The sequence below is a fragment of the Ranitomeya variabilis genome, chromosome 2, assembly GCF_051348905.1.
Source record: "Ranitomeya variabilis isolate aRanVar5 chromosome 2, aRanVar5.hap1, whole genome shotgun sequence".
NCBI classification, from domain to species: domain Eukaryota; kingdom Metazoa; phylum Chordata; class Amphibia; order Anura; family Dendrobatidae; genus Ranitomeya; species Ranitomeya variabilis.
In genome coordinates this window covers 877,191,964-877,208,455 of record NC_135233.1, presented here as the reverse complement: position 1 = coordinate 877,208,455, position 16,492 = coordinate 877,191,964, and the positions used below count along the sequence as shown (strand labels likewise).

Genomic DNA, 16,492 nt, shown 5'->3' with positions numbered 1-16,492 from the left:
TCACGATTGTCTACATTTACATTGTGGCTAAAAGGGCCCAAGTGGGAAATTACTCATGACATTCTACATTACATAATGATGAAAAAATAGACTTGGTCTGGACCGAAAAAGAGTATAACTGGGAAAAAGAACAGAGGGGTGGAGCATATTAATCAAGATGGGGGAGGAGCGTGTCCAATTGTAACTCTGATACAAGTGTAAAACGTTTAATCTCACAAGAAGCATCTGTAGTTTAACTGTTCATTCAGACCCCGAGGGTAGCAGGTGTCCAGCTGAAATATCCACCTTGCATCCTTCTGCAAAATCATTATATCAAAATCCCCTCCCTTAATCGGTGGTTTAACTTTGTCGATACCCATAATCCGTAACAACCTCACATCACCCCCATGGGATCCATTAATATGTTTGGCGAGTGGTGTGTCCCTCTTGTTCCGAATATCCCCAAATGCTCCCCCACCCTCCTTCTGATAGTTTTCCCTTTTTAATTCATACCACACTCACATGTCTATGTATATGACTCCCTTGGTCTTACAGCTACTAAAGTCCTTAATTTTGAAAGCTTCACCTGTGTTTTCATTGTGAAATTCTTTTGCCACCCAAATGGAGTCACATGCCACACAGGCACCACATTTAAAACATCCCCCAGGTTTTTTGGGCAACCAGGATTCCTTTTGGGGAGAACTGAAATGGCTATGTACCATCCGGTCTTCCAATGTTTTGCATCTCCTGTAGGTAATTTGCGATACATCACCCGCAAGATCCCTGATGTCATTACCCATCCTCAAAATATCCCAATGTTTCTTGAGGATTTGTTTCACAAAAGTTGCCTCCTTATCAAAAGCGCAAATTAGTCTTATCCGTTTGTCCGTCGCTGGGGTGTTTTCACGTGCTGTAAGTAACGTTCCCCTCACCTGTCTACTCGCATGATGAAAAGCCTCCCTCAGCAACCTCTCAGGGTAATCTCTTGAGAGGAATCTGTCTCAGGTCATCTGCTTTGTCCTTGAAGTCCCTCCCATTCGAACAGTTGCATCTTAACCTTAGGTACTGTCCTTTTGGTATGCCTTTTTTCTGTGAATAAGGGTGATGACTCTCCCATCTTAACGAGTTGGTGGAAGTTGGTTTATGATAGATGGTAGTTTCCAAACTATCCCCCCTCCTCGACTTTGTGATCATAACGTCCAAAAATTGGAGTCTGTTTTCCTCAATTTCAAAGGTCAATTTTAACCCTGTATTGTTGATGTTCAGGGTTGAAATGAAGCCCTGGAGGATTTTACCATCAATAGAAATAAAGTTATTTTTCAAAGCAAAGTTGAGGAGGGTCACCACCAACTCATTGTGGGATGTATAGCGGCAGCCTCTTTGTCTATTTAAAGGAGCTCAGTTATAGGGCTGACTTTTACCATTTACCTCCAATGGGTTGTGACATAAACGGTCATACCTGAGACACTGGTCTCCTGCCACTTCTGGGTCCATGTACACACTCTTTCCACTAGTAATTTTCTATTTCTGCTTCCCTGATGAATCCCCTTCATTGGGGAGGAAACGCGTAGGGAGATTAATCTGTTTACATCGATGGTGGGTAACCTGTAGCAGCTGACACTTGGGGACTGTCCTTGTGAGGACAGGAGCAATGCAGGGGCATAAAAGAGGAAAAAAAATCACCCATATACATACATTCATTGCTTCTGTTTCATGTGAACCTGCTATGAACAACATTCTTCATTTGGGTGAGAGCAAACCATTTTTTAATGAGCACTGGTTGACTAGCACTTTTTGTATATGTTTATTGTAATTTGTGTCACTTTTTTCTATGTTGTGTCTGGAGAAATCATTTAAAGACTAGTCAATTAAAGGTTATGTTTTATTTCAAGCCTCAGTTGACAAAAGATCTGTGGTTAGTTCGCCAAGATATCTAGAACAACCTCTCTGCTGAGTTTCTTCAACAATTTAGTGAAAGTAAACCTAGAAGAATTTATGCTTTGATGCTGTTTTGAAGGGAAAGGGCGGTTGCACCAGATATTGATTTGATTTAGATTTCTGTTTTGTTAATTCACTTTGCATTTTGTTAGTTAATGAAAACATAGTATTCAAACTTTTATTTTTTAAGAGTTTTTACTATGTAGCATTTCTTTCACACCTGTCTAAGGCTATGTTCACATTTGCGTTGTTGTGTGCTGCGTCGGCGAAGCAACGCACAACGCACGCACAACGCATGCATAACGCATGCATAATGCAGCGTTTTGTGATGCATGCGTTCATTTTTTTAATGCAAAAAAATAGCTACAGGCAGCGTTCTCTGCGCCCTGACCGTTGCGCCAAAAATGATGCATGCGTCACAAAACACGAGACAACGCATGTCCATGCGCCCCCATGTTAAATATAAGGGCGCATGACGCATGCGTCGCCGCGGCTGCGCCCGACGCAACGCAAATGTTGCCTAAAACATTTGCACTGTAGTATTTTTATAGTTTGTTTTACCTATTTTGAGATCCATTCTCTTTTGCAGTGGATGTCTTAGTTCGAATCACAGTGCACTGAACAATACTGTAGATGAGGCTATCTTGGTTAATCAAAATTTTTTAACCACCACTATGTGGTTCATAAGTGGGATGAATCTCATTATTGTAGAATTCGTATTTTGTAAAGGAAAACCTTTCAGAAAGCCAATCTACACTAACTGTAAGTATAAAATGTGACAAAGCAATTATTGTGTAATATTTGTGCACTGGATAATTCATTGTCATACTGCGTTTTCCCATAATTGAGAGGGTCTTAAATTACTTTTGCTCTGAAAGATGGGTTAGGGTTTATTTTCAGGGAATCTTATTTTTTTCCATGATCAACATACACATTTATTCTTGAACCAAAAAAATCTATATTTATTCCAAACAGTATAATCAAGTCATCACACACACTGTACGTACACATGTATATATACAAAAAAACACTACACATACACATTTATATACCCACACAGCACATACACATGTAAATACACACAAACACTGCACATACACATGTATATATGGAGTGCCCGCATGGACCCTGGGGTACTCAGGCCTAGTCCGTTGGTCATTAAAGGGGTGGTCACGGTGGCAAAGACCCAGTCTGAATGTTCTTGACGCCACCTGTGGTATTCGGTCAGGGATGATCGACGCTGCTTAAAGGGGTCCACTAGGGATGATGGTACTGCAGCAGGGATGGTATGGCTTCCCACAGGTGAAGCTTGATCCCCAGGGCTCCCGGTGTAGTGGGTAAAGATCACAGACGGTGTAATGCCGGAAAGAATTGGAGGACACAAGGTTGCAGTCTCTTTATCTTTTACTAGTTGTATGTAGCCACAGTCTAGGGTATGGATCACAGGTGATGGTGAGGTCCAGCCAGTCTGGAAGCGATTCGGAATCCCTCACGCCAGGTGGGGTTGGAGGCCTTCCTTACTGCGCTGCGTTGTAGTCTCTTGCTGCCTAAGGCTTCACACAAGGTCCTCACTTTCTCTCTGTCCTATTAATAGGACAATATCAATATGGCAGGCAACTCAAGCCTTTTTACAGGTGTCCCTGGTTGCGGCGACTCCGGGCTCTATTTGTTGCTGTACCTTCGGATGTAATGGTGGACAGGCGACCTGAAATCTCCTGCCCACTGGTTCCTGCTGTGGGGAATACAGTTACCCCCACAACCTCGGAATTCCAGCCTCTGGTTTCTGTGCTTTATCCTGGAGTGAGCCACTCACAGCTCCACTCCAGTTTCTCTCTCTCTTTTCATTTGCTCCTTCTCCCCTCACAGTCTGCTACAGACTGCTCTGTCTCTCTCTCTCTTGCCAGGAGCTGCAGAACCTCGTGTCTGCACAGCTCCAGCTCTCCTCACAGACTCTCCACTCCTCACTCCTCTATGACAGACTCCTCTAACAGACTCCTCTCACAGACTCCTCTCAAAGACTAACTAACTCCTCCCCCAGCCAGAATATATGTAGGGAAGCTCCCCTGAATCCGGTTCTAGAGCTCCCCCTTATGGACTAGAATCAGAACAGTGTTGTATGTAAAAGGGATCCTTGTCACTTCCAAGCATGGCATCACCCTCCCCATAAGGAAGGCAATACCACTGTAACAACCGGCTTCCTGGAGTGTTACATATACTCACACACACACTGCACATACGAATGTTTATACACACACTGCATATACATACCAGCCTGTCTCCTGTTGAGATCCTCTAGACTCTAGACATATGACCATGATGTCACCAAAGATCTTTAAGTAGTCTTAACCTGAGGGCCATTAAAAGAGTGAAGACCTTGGGCAATTTCCAAATTCCCCACCTAACACTGGCCCCTATTGCCAGCCTGTCTCCACTACAATTCCTCTAGACTCCTGCAGTTAAGTAGTTTTAACCTCGGAATAGAAATGCTGGGCCCTCCTAAGAGAGTGAGGACCTTTGGTAATTTTCCTGTTTGTACCCCTCTTATGCCTGCCATGACTGTAGCTAGGGGTTATTTTTCCTTCTTCTTTGGTTATTTTTTGAACAGGGCTTATATTTCAAACATACTCCAAATATCCTATAAAATCACAGTAAGGCCTATTTTCGATGTAGGTCTTACTTTTGGGGAAACACATGCATGTGTACAAGAGCCCATCAACCTCTCCAACTGAAAGAGAAATTTATGTTCACCTGGCATCCAAGATGTATTACCTTCAAAATTAATGTTATAGTAGTAGGTTTATTTAAATTTAGAAATGGCTGATAACATATTACTTTATGATTGGAGCTATTAGGAGTTATTTAGTTGATCCATAATGGTATTTACAGTATAGTACTGTATTGTAGGTTTTTTATTTTATTTGCTATTTTTACATATTGAGTAACGGCTCCCATGTAATTCTTTTTATATCTATTGATTTTTGGTTACAATATTCTAAGCAGGAGGTACATTATATCTTTTTATTTTACAGATCAACAATACCACAGTAATTCTAGAGTGAAATCTAAACTGCTAATCTCCATTCTATTATTTCAACGTCTTATGTTTCCATTTTTTATTTGTAGATGTGTTTGCCATAATAATGTTTGCACAAGTCACTGCCTATTTATTTGTCTATTTTGCAAATATTGAATCCGTGTATCATAATATGCAGGTGAGAACCACTTTTAAATTTGACTGTGCACTACCTTCTAAATGTTGGGAATTTTAAACACTGGTGTGACATTGGTATTGGGTGCCTGCACTTCCTGTCTCTTCTTCTGTCACCGGGCGGCACTGTGCTCACATTGTGGGCAACATGAGGCAACAACTTTAGTTCTGTGTCTTCTAGGAATTGTAGTTCCACTCTGACAGAAGCTAACTCTTGAACTCCCAGCCTGTATTTGTTCTCTGCTATGTTGAATAGGCTGATTTGAGCTCCTGAAATTTTGCTCTCCATTGACAATTTTAATTTGAAGAATGCCTGTGTGCTTTACTTGTATTTCCAATGGATATTCCTGATTCTGAGCTTGCATTGTTTACTGACTTTTCTCCTGCCTTATGATTTTGTCCCTACATGTATGTCCTGGTGCTTACTTGGCTACCAGACTGTTCTTTCTGCCAGCGTGCATCATCAACCAGCAGCTGGCTCTGTGACCTCAACCCTGGGGCCCCTGTGTAAGTCTAGCTCCTTAGACAGGGGCTTAAGTGTGAAGGCCAGGGCAAGCTCTGGGATCTGGTAAATAGAGTGGCTTAACCTGCCCATGGTATCCATTTTTTGATAAATGAATTATGTTCCATAGATCTGTAGCTATCTCTGGCATATTTTCAAGTATATACATATACTGTATACATATGCTTATGTATGATATATATATATATATATATATATATATATATATATATATATCAATAAGTTCAGAACAACTTATGTTACTGTACAGATGCTATTCTGCTTTGTGTTGTCTATCCAACTTCTACTAACTAAATATTATTTTGTTCTTTACTGCTCTATAATCCTATTGTTGGACCCTAATTAGGCCGGTAAATGACATAAGTGACAATTGCGTTAGTTGCTAGAAAAATAAAACATATAATATCAGTCTTGTTCATTTTGTTTATTTTCCTACTCAGCTTGTCTGCACACCATATTACTGGAGGTGGAATACAATAATAATGGTGGCTGCTCTTTTTGTGGTTTCATATCTAGTTGAGGTAATATTTCTTATTTTATTTATTTTAACACAGTGCAACTATGTAATTATATATGTTATTTTATTGCTATTATTACTGTGGGTTTTAAATGGACATGTTTTAGCAGGGACGTACATAGAAATCATGGGGCCCTATAGCAAAAGTCTTAATTGGACCCCCTATTGAAGCCCACTTAGTGTTCCCACATACCAACAATCCCCACACAGTATACTTGCCCCCATAGCCATTCACATAGTATAATGGCCCCATAAAGAGTCCTCTACATATTATGATGGCCCCATAACTCAACTGCTCTCCACATAGTCTGATGACCCCACAGATACTCCTCCACATAGTATGATGGCCCTCAAGTAGCCCTTCACATAGTGTGATGGCCCCATAAATAGCCCTCATCATAGTATGATGTCCCCATAAATTGTCCTCCACATGAATAGCCCTCCCCATAGTATGATGGCCTCATAAATAGTCCTTAACATAGTATGATGACCCGATAAATAATCATTCACATAGTATGATGGCCCCACATAGTGCTCATTGATTTAAAAAATAAATAAATAATCACTTCTTCTCATTCCCCCTTTGCACTGGTCTCTGTAGTCCCTCCTCCATTATTGTTTTCAGCTGTATCTGTATTCAGGATGCTGGCACCGGGCACCCCAGGCTCACAGGCCCAATAGCAGCAGCGTGGTCAGCTGCTATTCGTGGTATGTCCAGTGTCGGACTGGGATGCCAAGGGCCCACCAGTAACCAACTCCAGGGCCCCATTTTTCAGCTACATGCAAATGTGACATTATCCTCAATCACAAATGTATCTAACAATAAACTGGGTAGATTGTTAAATGAATACGATGCCGCCTATGTCTGTACATAGTGATTCAAGAATATAGTACCAAGTACTGCTCATATAAGAGGATGGCGGTCCATTCCTGCACAGGGGCCCACTGAAGGATTATCCTGTTCTCCTGAGGGCCAGTCCGAGCCTGGGTACACCACTGTATTTTGTAGTAATTTGTGCTGACATTAGTTTTCCAGTATTCTGGAGATGAGATGTTTTTGATTAGTAGTAGTGATGAGCGAATATACTCGGCACTCGACATTTCCCGAGCACTCTCGGGTGTCCTTCAAGTATTTGTACGTACTCGAAGATTTAGTTTTCAGCACCGCAGCTGATTGATTTACATCTGTTAGCCAGCATAAGTACATGTGGGGGTTGCCTGGTTAATAGGGAATCACCACATGTAATCAAGCTGGCTAACAGATGTAAGGCTACGTTCACATTTGCGGTCGGCGCCGCAGCGTTGGGCGCTGCAGCGTCGCCGCATGCGTCATGCGCCCCTATATTTAACATGGGGGCGCATGGACATGCGTCGCACTTGCGTTTTGCGACGCATGCGTCTCTGCGGCGCACACGTCATGGCGCAGAGGACGCAGCAAGTTGCATTTTTGCTGCGTCCAAAATCAATGAAAAAAAGGATGCATGCGGCGCAAAACGCAGCGTTGTGCATGCGTTTTGCTGCGTTTTTGTTTGTGTTGTGCATTGAGGCGCCGACACTGCGGCACACAACGCAAATGTGAACGTAGCCTTAATCATTCAGCTGCGGCGCTGAAAACTAAATCTCCGAGTACTTACAAATACTCGGAGGACACCCGAGCATGCTCGGGAAATGTCGAGTGCCGACTATACTCGCTCATCACTAATTAGTAGCAATGGTAAGTCCTTGCTTAGGTTTATATTCCTTTACTGCATTTCAACAAAGCTTCTTTATACTTTCTACTGCTCAAATGTGAGCAATGGGCTATTTTATTGTCTTCCTTTAGCATCCACTGTTCTTTTGCTGTATGAAAGCAATTCAATAATTATAGTGGAATGAAAAAGCACAGTTTACATGTTCCTGTGACACACAATTAATATGCCAGATAGAATATTTAGATGAATAAACTGTTCACAAAATACTTGTGTGCACCCTTGGAGAAAAAAATAAAGATAAAACAAAATAAAAATACAAAATAAATCTTCATATGCTATCATAGCATAACCTGTTATTAAAAATAAATAATAGTTCCTAAAGGATACATGTCCACATTTGAGATTGGTTTATTTTATTGCTATAATGAATACAGAAACCTGTGCATAAATGATATGGATTCCTTGTGGGACATTTATTTTACTTAAATATTCATATTTTTGGCAATTGGGGTTCATTAAAAGTTTTGGACCATTTGGCTTCTGCAGCCTCTGCGTACCTCAGTGCATAGCATATTGCAGAATGAGTTTATAATTAAATCCAAAAATGAGCTCAATTTGATGCAAACATTTGTAGTCTTTATCTTTCTTCTCTGGAACTATATTTTAAAATGATGTATAACCGCATCAAAATGGAGATTTGATGTGGACATATTATCTTCCAAGGTAGTTTAGGAGAAGGAATGTAAGGGTTACAGACCCTTTGTCAGAACTCTGATATAAATAGTGTCATTACATCCCACAGTTTACTATGTATGTTGTTGTGATAATTAGAAGCCATAGAAGTCAAAAATCGTTTTGAAAAAATATTTTTTGGGTCAAATATATGCATTTAAGCAAAATAAAATTGTAGGAGCAAGAGGGAGCTCACTACATTTTCTGGTTGTGCGGACAGCTGGGAACCTTGTGACAAGTGGGTGCAAGATCCAGCCGGTGAAGTAACACATGGGAGAAGGAGAGGGAGAGTAGCACTTTCATCCAATAAATAAAATATTTATTAAAATTCCATTAAAATGAACAATGTCCATAGAAAACATAAAATAATGGAAATTGCACCTTAAATTGATAGCAGGCAATAGGGAAATTGTCATTTTCATTATATTTTTTTAAAATGTATAACCTGAGCCAAATAGAAAAATGTAATACTATTTGTGACATGGTTCTCATCTATCTATGATACAAAGATTGTTCCCTTTATACAGCGCACACAGTTGTAAAGTATATGCACCACAATGTTACCACTAGGGGAAGCAAACTGAAGTTGGATTGCTACTTCCTTAAAAGGGGACTAGAAATTGGATAAATCTGTATTCAGATAGTTGTAGCCTTGTCAAACATACACAGGGATAAATGTATTTTTACATATCTGTGCACATATAGAGACAATCTATGGATGCAAGTCAAGTGGTAACAATAATATATCCCACTATCTTACAGGAAGGATTGATTGAAAACCGAAGACTGTGGCTAATGATAAAATCATGTTTTAACTACCAATCAAGGAGTCAATATAGAGTATTAGAAAGAGCTCTGTGTGATGACCCAAAGTGGCCCCCAATAAGCCAAACTTACTACTCTAACCAATCAGAACTTGGAAATGACGTAAAGAAATGTGTATATGATAACCCAATGTTTGTTGGCGAAACGGAGAAAACTCTTTACAATGGAACTGAGCGCCGACCATAATCAATGCCTACACTGCACAGAGTGGAAGCAATGCCAAAAATCTGTCTGCAATTGGAACTGTTTGCACATATACAAAGAGGGTTAAAAAAAAGACTTGTCGGCTCTCCCGATATGACTGTTTTACCAAATACCAGTTTGAAGCATCTTTTTTTTCGAACACTGGTTTGTGCCATTCTTCTTATATATTTCCTTTTAGAAATTAATGGATTCATTGACAACTAGGATTTACCTTTCCCCTTGTCAAAAGGGCGTGTCTCCACAAAGTTTGATATTGTTAGCTCTGATTGGACAGTGTAAGACAATAAAAGAACACATCGGCAATTGGTAAGGCCTGTCCCACACGTCCAGATAATTCTGGTACCGGAAAAATCGGTACCGGAGTTATCAGTGTCCGTGTGTCCGTGAGCTCATGTGGCACATCAGTGTGGCACATGTGCGGCAGCCGTGTGCCGCCCGTGTGCTGACTGGGTACCACACGGACCGTGTAGGAGACAGCACTAGAGATAAGCGCTGTCCCCTGCATCTGGTGATGAAGCCGGAATTCATTTCTTCTCTCAAGCAGCGTTCGCTGGGGAGAAGGAATGAAAAATCATTGTTTTGTTTTTTTTTGTAGTTAAAATAAACTTCCCAGCAACCTCCCCCAACCCCACCCCCTGTGCCCCCGGCCGCTGTTATTAAAATACTCACCCGGCTCCCTCGCTGCTTCCTCTCAGCGCCGCAGCTTGTCCTGTATGAGCGGTCACGTGGTGCCGCTCATTACAGTGATGAATATGCGGCTCCACCCCTATGGTAGGTGGAGCCGCATATTCATCACTGTAATGAGCGGCACCACGTGACCGCTCATACAGGACAAACTGCGGCGTGGAGAGGAAGCGTCGAGGGAGCCGGGTGAGTATTTTAATAACAGCGGCTGGGCCACAGGGGGTGGGAGGGGGGAGGTTGCCGAGAAGTTTATTTTAACTACAAAAAAAAAACCCAATGATTTTTCATTCCTTCTCCCCAGCTTACGCTGCTGGAGAGAAGGGATGAATGGCGGCTTCAGCACCACAAGCTGGGGGGACAGTGCTTACTGTAGCGCTGTCTCCAGCACGGCACACAGATGGCACACGGACAGCATCCATGTGCGGTACGTGTTTTACACGGACCCATTGACTTTAATGGGTCCGTGTGATCCGTGCGCTCCCACAAACACTGACATGTCTCCGTGTTTTTCAAACAGACACACGGTCCGTGAAAACACGCTGACATGTGCAGAGGCACATTGATTTTAATGTATCTACGTGAGTCAGTGTCTCCGGTACGTGAAGAAACTGACACCACATGTACCGGAGCCACTGACGTGTGAAACCGGCCTAACACTTAGCTGTCAATTTCTTTATAAATGTTTAGTAGGACTGACAAAGATGAGGGTTCCTCTTACCAGCAGACAAGTTTGCACATTTTTCTTATGACATTAAATAAACAACATTTTATAGTATTTAACTATTAAGGAATAAACACAAATAAACACAAATGTGAAGGTTGGAAGAAAAGAGCAGATACTGTAAAGTGGTACTAAAAAACGCACAAAAATGAATGAGGGCCTGATTATGGTATGATATAGTGTTATGTGTCTTTGACAATTGTTAGCAAACTCAGATGAAATAATGTGATTATGTAAGGAGCAGACAAATCATATGTGAGAGCTGTACAGCTGCCCAGGATTCCATTAGATAGAGGGATTAACTGTCTCATTGATAGTACTGTAGCTTTGTACTGTTTGCTCAATTTTTTCTGAAGGGACTCAACCAATTAATCTTATAGCCTACATTACTGAAGGTTTAGAAAAATTTAAAGCGGCACTATGTCATAAGCTGTAAGAGAATAAGGGGCATATATACAGTGATGTACTGTTCTTGCCTTTGAGCCCTCTGCTGTCTTCATCTGCCCATGGCTCCTTTATCTGCAAACCTTTTTCACTCCGACATATGTACAGAACAGCTGTCAATTTGTAGGAGACATCGCTTTGAGTCAATATGTGGTTCATGATGGGTATATCATCATTAATTTGATTAATTTGGCCATTTATCCTGCTATCGTATGGCTTTACTATTCCCCCTCGTATCCTGTTATTTTTGAGTCCTATTTAATACAGGTGTTGTCTATATATGTAGTGGCCATTATAGCCACCATAATAATATAGGATCTCTGCTTGATATACATTATTGTATTATAAGCTATATATACTAGCACTTTATGATGGGGGAATTATTTTCTGTACTATAGCCTTTTTATTAAGTACTTTCTTTTCATCTCTTTTTGCTGCTTATCGTTTTCCCACCTATAGTTTTATAGGTATTTAACAGGGCGAGTTGGGGATAGCCGCCGCTGAGTGGGGGCGCCAAAAAATCGTTTCTATTAGGGTGCCAACCCCCACTGATAGGTAGGGATAGCAGCTAAGCATAGGGAAATTGTCAGGTTATTGGTACAGAGTAGATCTATTACTATTTTGTTGCACTGGGATCTGGTGTTCTTTTAAAAATAGTTCTGCATTAAAATTTATAGTTTTATGGGATTACATGTTACACAATTTATTATTTTCCCTGTTTTGTATTTTTATACCTCATTTTTCAACTTTTGTAATGTCACTGAAATTATCGATGTAATTTTGTAAAGTCATTGAGTTCCTCTCGCTTGTGAAGCTAAGCTTATATTGTGTCATCATTAAAATCTATTAAAATCTACTGGTTCATGTTCAAGAAATTGTTTACTGCCCGTATTCCTTGATTGACAGTACTGCCTTGACAACAGCCAGTCCTGCCTCCATTAAGACCTTGCATATTTGTTGATAGCCCGAGCGCTCCCCAGCTCCTTAGATCCAAGGACACTCTGCTACACATTCAGGAGAAGCTGTGGATCAAATGGCGCATGCGCAGAAGGAACTGTAAGCAGCATACAGGTGTTTTTGTGCCAGACTATTTGGGCTTGTGGGATTTTTCAATGGAGACAGTGCAGGCTTATGTAAAGACAGTGGTTTAAATTAAGGAAGCCAGAGGCAGAGATACATGAATGGGGGGAAACTATTTACCTCCTTTGCATGCAAGAAGTGTTTCTTAAAATTGAACCAACTGATTTTAATAGTAAAACATGAACACAGGTTCTGCACAAGTTTGACCAAAGGTTATTTACTGACAGATTTATTTTGGGCCATGATATGACTAATATCCAGTATTTTTCATCAGTCTTCCCCTCTTCATGTTCATGCTCCATCTGTAATTTTCAGTTGTCTATGAGCTAGTGGGTTGAAACTAGACACTGTGATGTCTCACATACACTGTACGCACCGAGATAGATATTTCTGCTCTTTTCTTTGTGTAGCACACAGGCAGATATGTAATAACCAGGCTGAACGTTCCCTGCTGTCCACCCCCACACGGTGTCCGCAGCCGAAGGAATTATGACACACACCGGTCTTAGGTATAACTGTTGCTTTTACTTCAGCAGGAACCGGAATTATAACTTGGAACAAATAAGGAACAGTCTCTCATGGAAAGTCCATGGCAATTACAGTTCACATTTAGATGCTGAGATGTGATTTGGGTCTGGAGCTTTAAGAGCACTCAACAGTGTATTTTAGTAGCTTACAGAAGGAGGTAGACACAACAATTAGAGGTTACAGACCTGTACTTGGGGTTAACTCCACAGTGTGTCATGGCACGTGCACAAGTACTTATAGGTGAATGTAAATACTGAGGTAATTCCAGTCAGAAAGACTTTAGAAAGATGTCACTTATAGGTGAATGTAAAAAACTGAGGTGATTCCAGTCAGAAAGCCTTTAGAATGATGTCACTTATAGGTGAATGTAAATACTGAGGTAATTCCAGTCAGAAAGACTTTAGAAAGATGTCACTTATAGGTGAATGTAAAAAACTGAGGTGATTCCAGTCAGAAAGACTTTAGAATGATGTCACTAATAGGTGAATGTAAATACTGAGGTAATTCCAGTCAGAAAGACTTTAGAAAGATGTCACTTATAGGTGAATGTAAAAAACTGAGGTGATTCCAGTCAGAAAGACTTTAGAATGATGTCACTTATAGGTGAATGTAAAAAACTGAGGTGAATCTAGTCAGAAAGACCTTAGAATGATGTCTATAGAGGTTTTAGAGAGGGAACCCAGGCTCTTAGGCCTGCAGGAGATCTTGTAGTGAAAACAGCCTCCACGTGTATTCTGCTCTGCCTGACAGCATCCCTCAGACTAAAGAACATTTACTTGCCTGGAAAACAGCTCCTCCTATTGACCATGTGACTAGGAGCTGGCCATGAGTCATTGTACACTTTCACCATAGATGACACCAGAACACAGCAAATGAGAAATGCATTGCATCTAAAATGGATGTGACTAGAAATGGAAAATGACAGCTAACAAATGCAGGGGATAATGTAGAGGGGCAGTTTGAGAGTTAGCTGTAGTGTACAGAAGCTACTCACAATACATGATTACTTAAAGGGAAGGACACACTCTACTGGGTTACTACAGATGCAGCAGCATGGAAGATATTATATAACAGTACTGAGCAGTGTAGTTGTGAATCCAGCACTAGAGTGAGATAAATCAATTGCTGGAAGCTGCAACAGTGATCTGTTTCTTCACCTGTGTCAGTATCTCTTCCTCCTCATCCCCTCTCCAAAGGTTCTATTAGAAACTGTAACCGGATAGACAATTTTCATTCAGCTGTCAGTCCATCTTGATTTGCTGATAACTGATTTGAACTGTTTTTCAGAAAAAAATGATAAGATTAGGAGGTGGGGTGTTAGCGCAACCTGTTTACTGTATTATTTAATATTTCATTTACTGTTGTGATATTTATTTAATAAAAATATTGAAAATATGTTTATACTAGGTACTTTTAAACTGTTATGCTTAATAACTGAATAAAATCTACATTTTATATTTCAGTTTTTTTTCTAGATCTAATGTACTGGTATATAAAGATACTGTATATCTGTATGTATCAGCATACTATGCCTGTGAAAGGGAACAATATCTTTAAGGCTTTAGGCTGAAAAAATGGTCCCATAAATAAAAATATAACTAATAGTTCACTGTTAGTGTTTCTTCCTCTCATACACTATGTGCCAAAGACCTGTGTGGGAGAGGTTATTTACTACTGGAAAACGCAGTGTCTTTTGTGGTTTCTTCTACAGCAAATGAGAGACAGTAAAGAGGACAGTAAGAGCGCAGATCCGCAAGTGCATCTTTCTACCTCCTTCTGGAGCGGTCTGCCTGACCTTGCCCCAAAGATCTATAAAAGCCACTGAAATCCTATAGAAAGGAAATGCAGTTTGGAACTTAGAGTCTCATTTGCATGTGATCTAATATGCAGTGTCGGACTGTGTTGCCAAGGGGGGTCCACAAGTAAAGTAGGTTGTAAAGGCCCACTCTTCAGCTACATGGAAATGACACGCCCACCAGGGCCGTGGGGTACTTGGAACCAGGTCAGACAGTTCTTTGGGGAAGTCACGGGGCCGTGACCCGACTCTGTGGCCCTGGCTGTGCCGTAAAATGGGGAATATGTATATGGGATTGAACGCTTCATACTATATGACATTTTCTTTCCCTGAGGAAGCCGCCATTCTGGCGGCGATACGCGTGGGAGCCTATCCCACACTTTGCTTCCCTTGTGTACTGCACATCTTTCTTATGGCCTTGGACTGTGGGTATGACGGGGGTGTTTTTTGTGTATTGGATTGAGGTTGTGGGCTCTCAGTTGGTTAGTTCCTCCTCTCCTTCCCCCATTCGCAGGTCCCATGTGTACCATCACTGAGACATTCACATATTTATATATGCTTGATTATTCTTTTAAATGTTGAATTGTCTCATTTATTATTGGTACGCTCTTATAAATATAAGCCATATATTCAAGCTTTGACAATTTTGTCATTTTCTGCACAATTATTATGCACCTTATCAGGGGTATGTATGGTATTGCAATATCGACTTGTGTGCCGCTTTTATTTGTGTAGTTAGGCTATTGTAGTCATCTTATTGTGGGAAGTTCATGTTTTGTGGGTTGTCATCAACCCCCACCTTGGGATATGACATGTATACATATATTTGGGCAGTGTTTTTGCATATTTGCATTTTTTAAGTGTTTTTAATCATCATGTCGTGTTTTTTTGTGTGCACATGTGTGTGTATTTTGTAGGTCTTTTTGCCAATTTAATAAAAATTACTATTTCATACCATTACAGAGGTGTTCCTATATATGTGGGCGTGATCTTTTTCTTCTTTTTTGTCCATGTATATGGGATTCAGCGTAACGCCACCTGTGGTGTTCGGCAATGGATGGCTGGTGCTGCTAAAGGAGACTGCTGGGACTGATGGTGATGCAGCTGAGATGGTTTTGCTCCCCACAGGTGAAGCGGGGCCCAAGGGCTATCGGTCCCATTTATGTCAGGCTTCGTGTACCTTATGGTGCAGGACTCAGGGCGCAAGAGATCACTGAATGACACAAGGGCTGTAGTTTTCTTTTCCTTTACTTGATGGTTGATAGTACAGACTGGGGTACTGGTAACAGATTGTAATGGAGAGCCGGGCAACCTGGAAGCAATTTTTGGATACACCTGGCCAGGTAGTACGGAGGCCTTCCTTCTGCGCTATCCTCCATTTTTCCTTGCTGCCTAAGAGCTCACACTCCTGCTGCTTACTGTCTCTCTGTTTTTAAAAACTAACCATTGCCCACATGGCAGGCAGCTCGAACCTGTCACAGGTGCCGCTCCTTTGTGTTGGCTCCAGGCTTTAGTATGCTGCTGTGCCACCGGGAATTAGATCAGGCCAGGAGACCTGCAGTCCCCTGCCCTCCGGATTTAGCTGCCGGGACTTCAGTACCCACGCAACCACGGACTCCGGTA

The 16,492-nt window shown here is 41.2% G+C and overlaps 1 protein-coding gene and 1 long non-coding RNA gene across 2 annotated transcripts in view; both read left to right on the top strand.

Annotated features, from left to right (window-relative positions):
* LOC143803988 (putative cation-transporting ATPase 13A4) overlaps positions 1 to 10,132 on the top strand; it is a 219,379-nt gene extending 209,247 nt beyond the window's left edge. The window contains exons 26-29 of the mRNA XM_077281738.1: positions 2,507 to 2,679; positions 5,041 to 5,129; positions 6,089 to 6,169; positions 9,351 to 10,132. Coding sequence (XP_077137853.1) covers positions 2,507 to 2,679; positions 5,041 to 5,129; positions 6,089 to 6,169; positions 9,351 to 9,599 — 592 coding nt within the window. The 3' untranslated portion in view covers positions 9,600 to 10,132. The remainder of the gene's footprint in view (positions 1 to 2,506; positions 2,680 to 5,040; positions 5,130 to 6,088; positions 6,170 to 9,350) is intronic.
* Positions 10,133 to 12,131: 1,999 nt separating this feature from the next.
* Positions 12,132 to 14,529, top strand: LOC143809995 (uncharacterized). Its single transcript, XR_013222581.1, has 2 exons — positions 12,132 to 13,435; positions 13,496 to 14,529. It is a non-coding gene; the product is annotated as an uncharacterized LOC143809995 (long non-coding RNA).
* Positions 14,530 to 16,492: the final 1,963 nt, after the last annotated feature.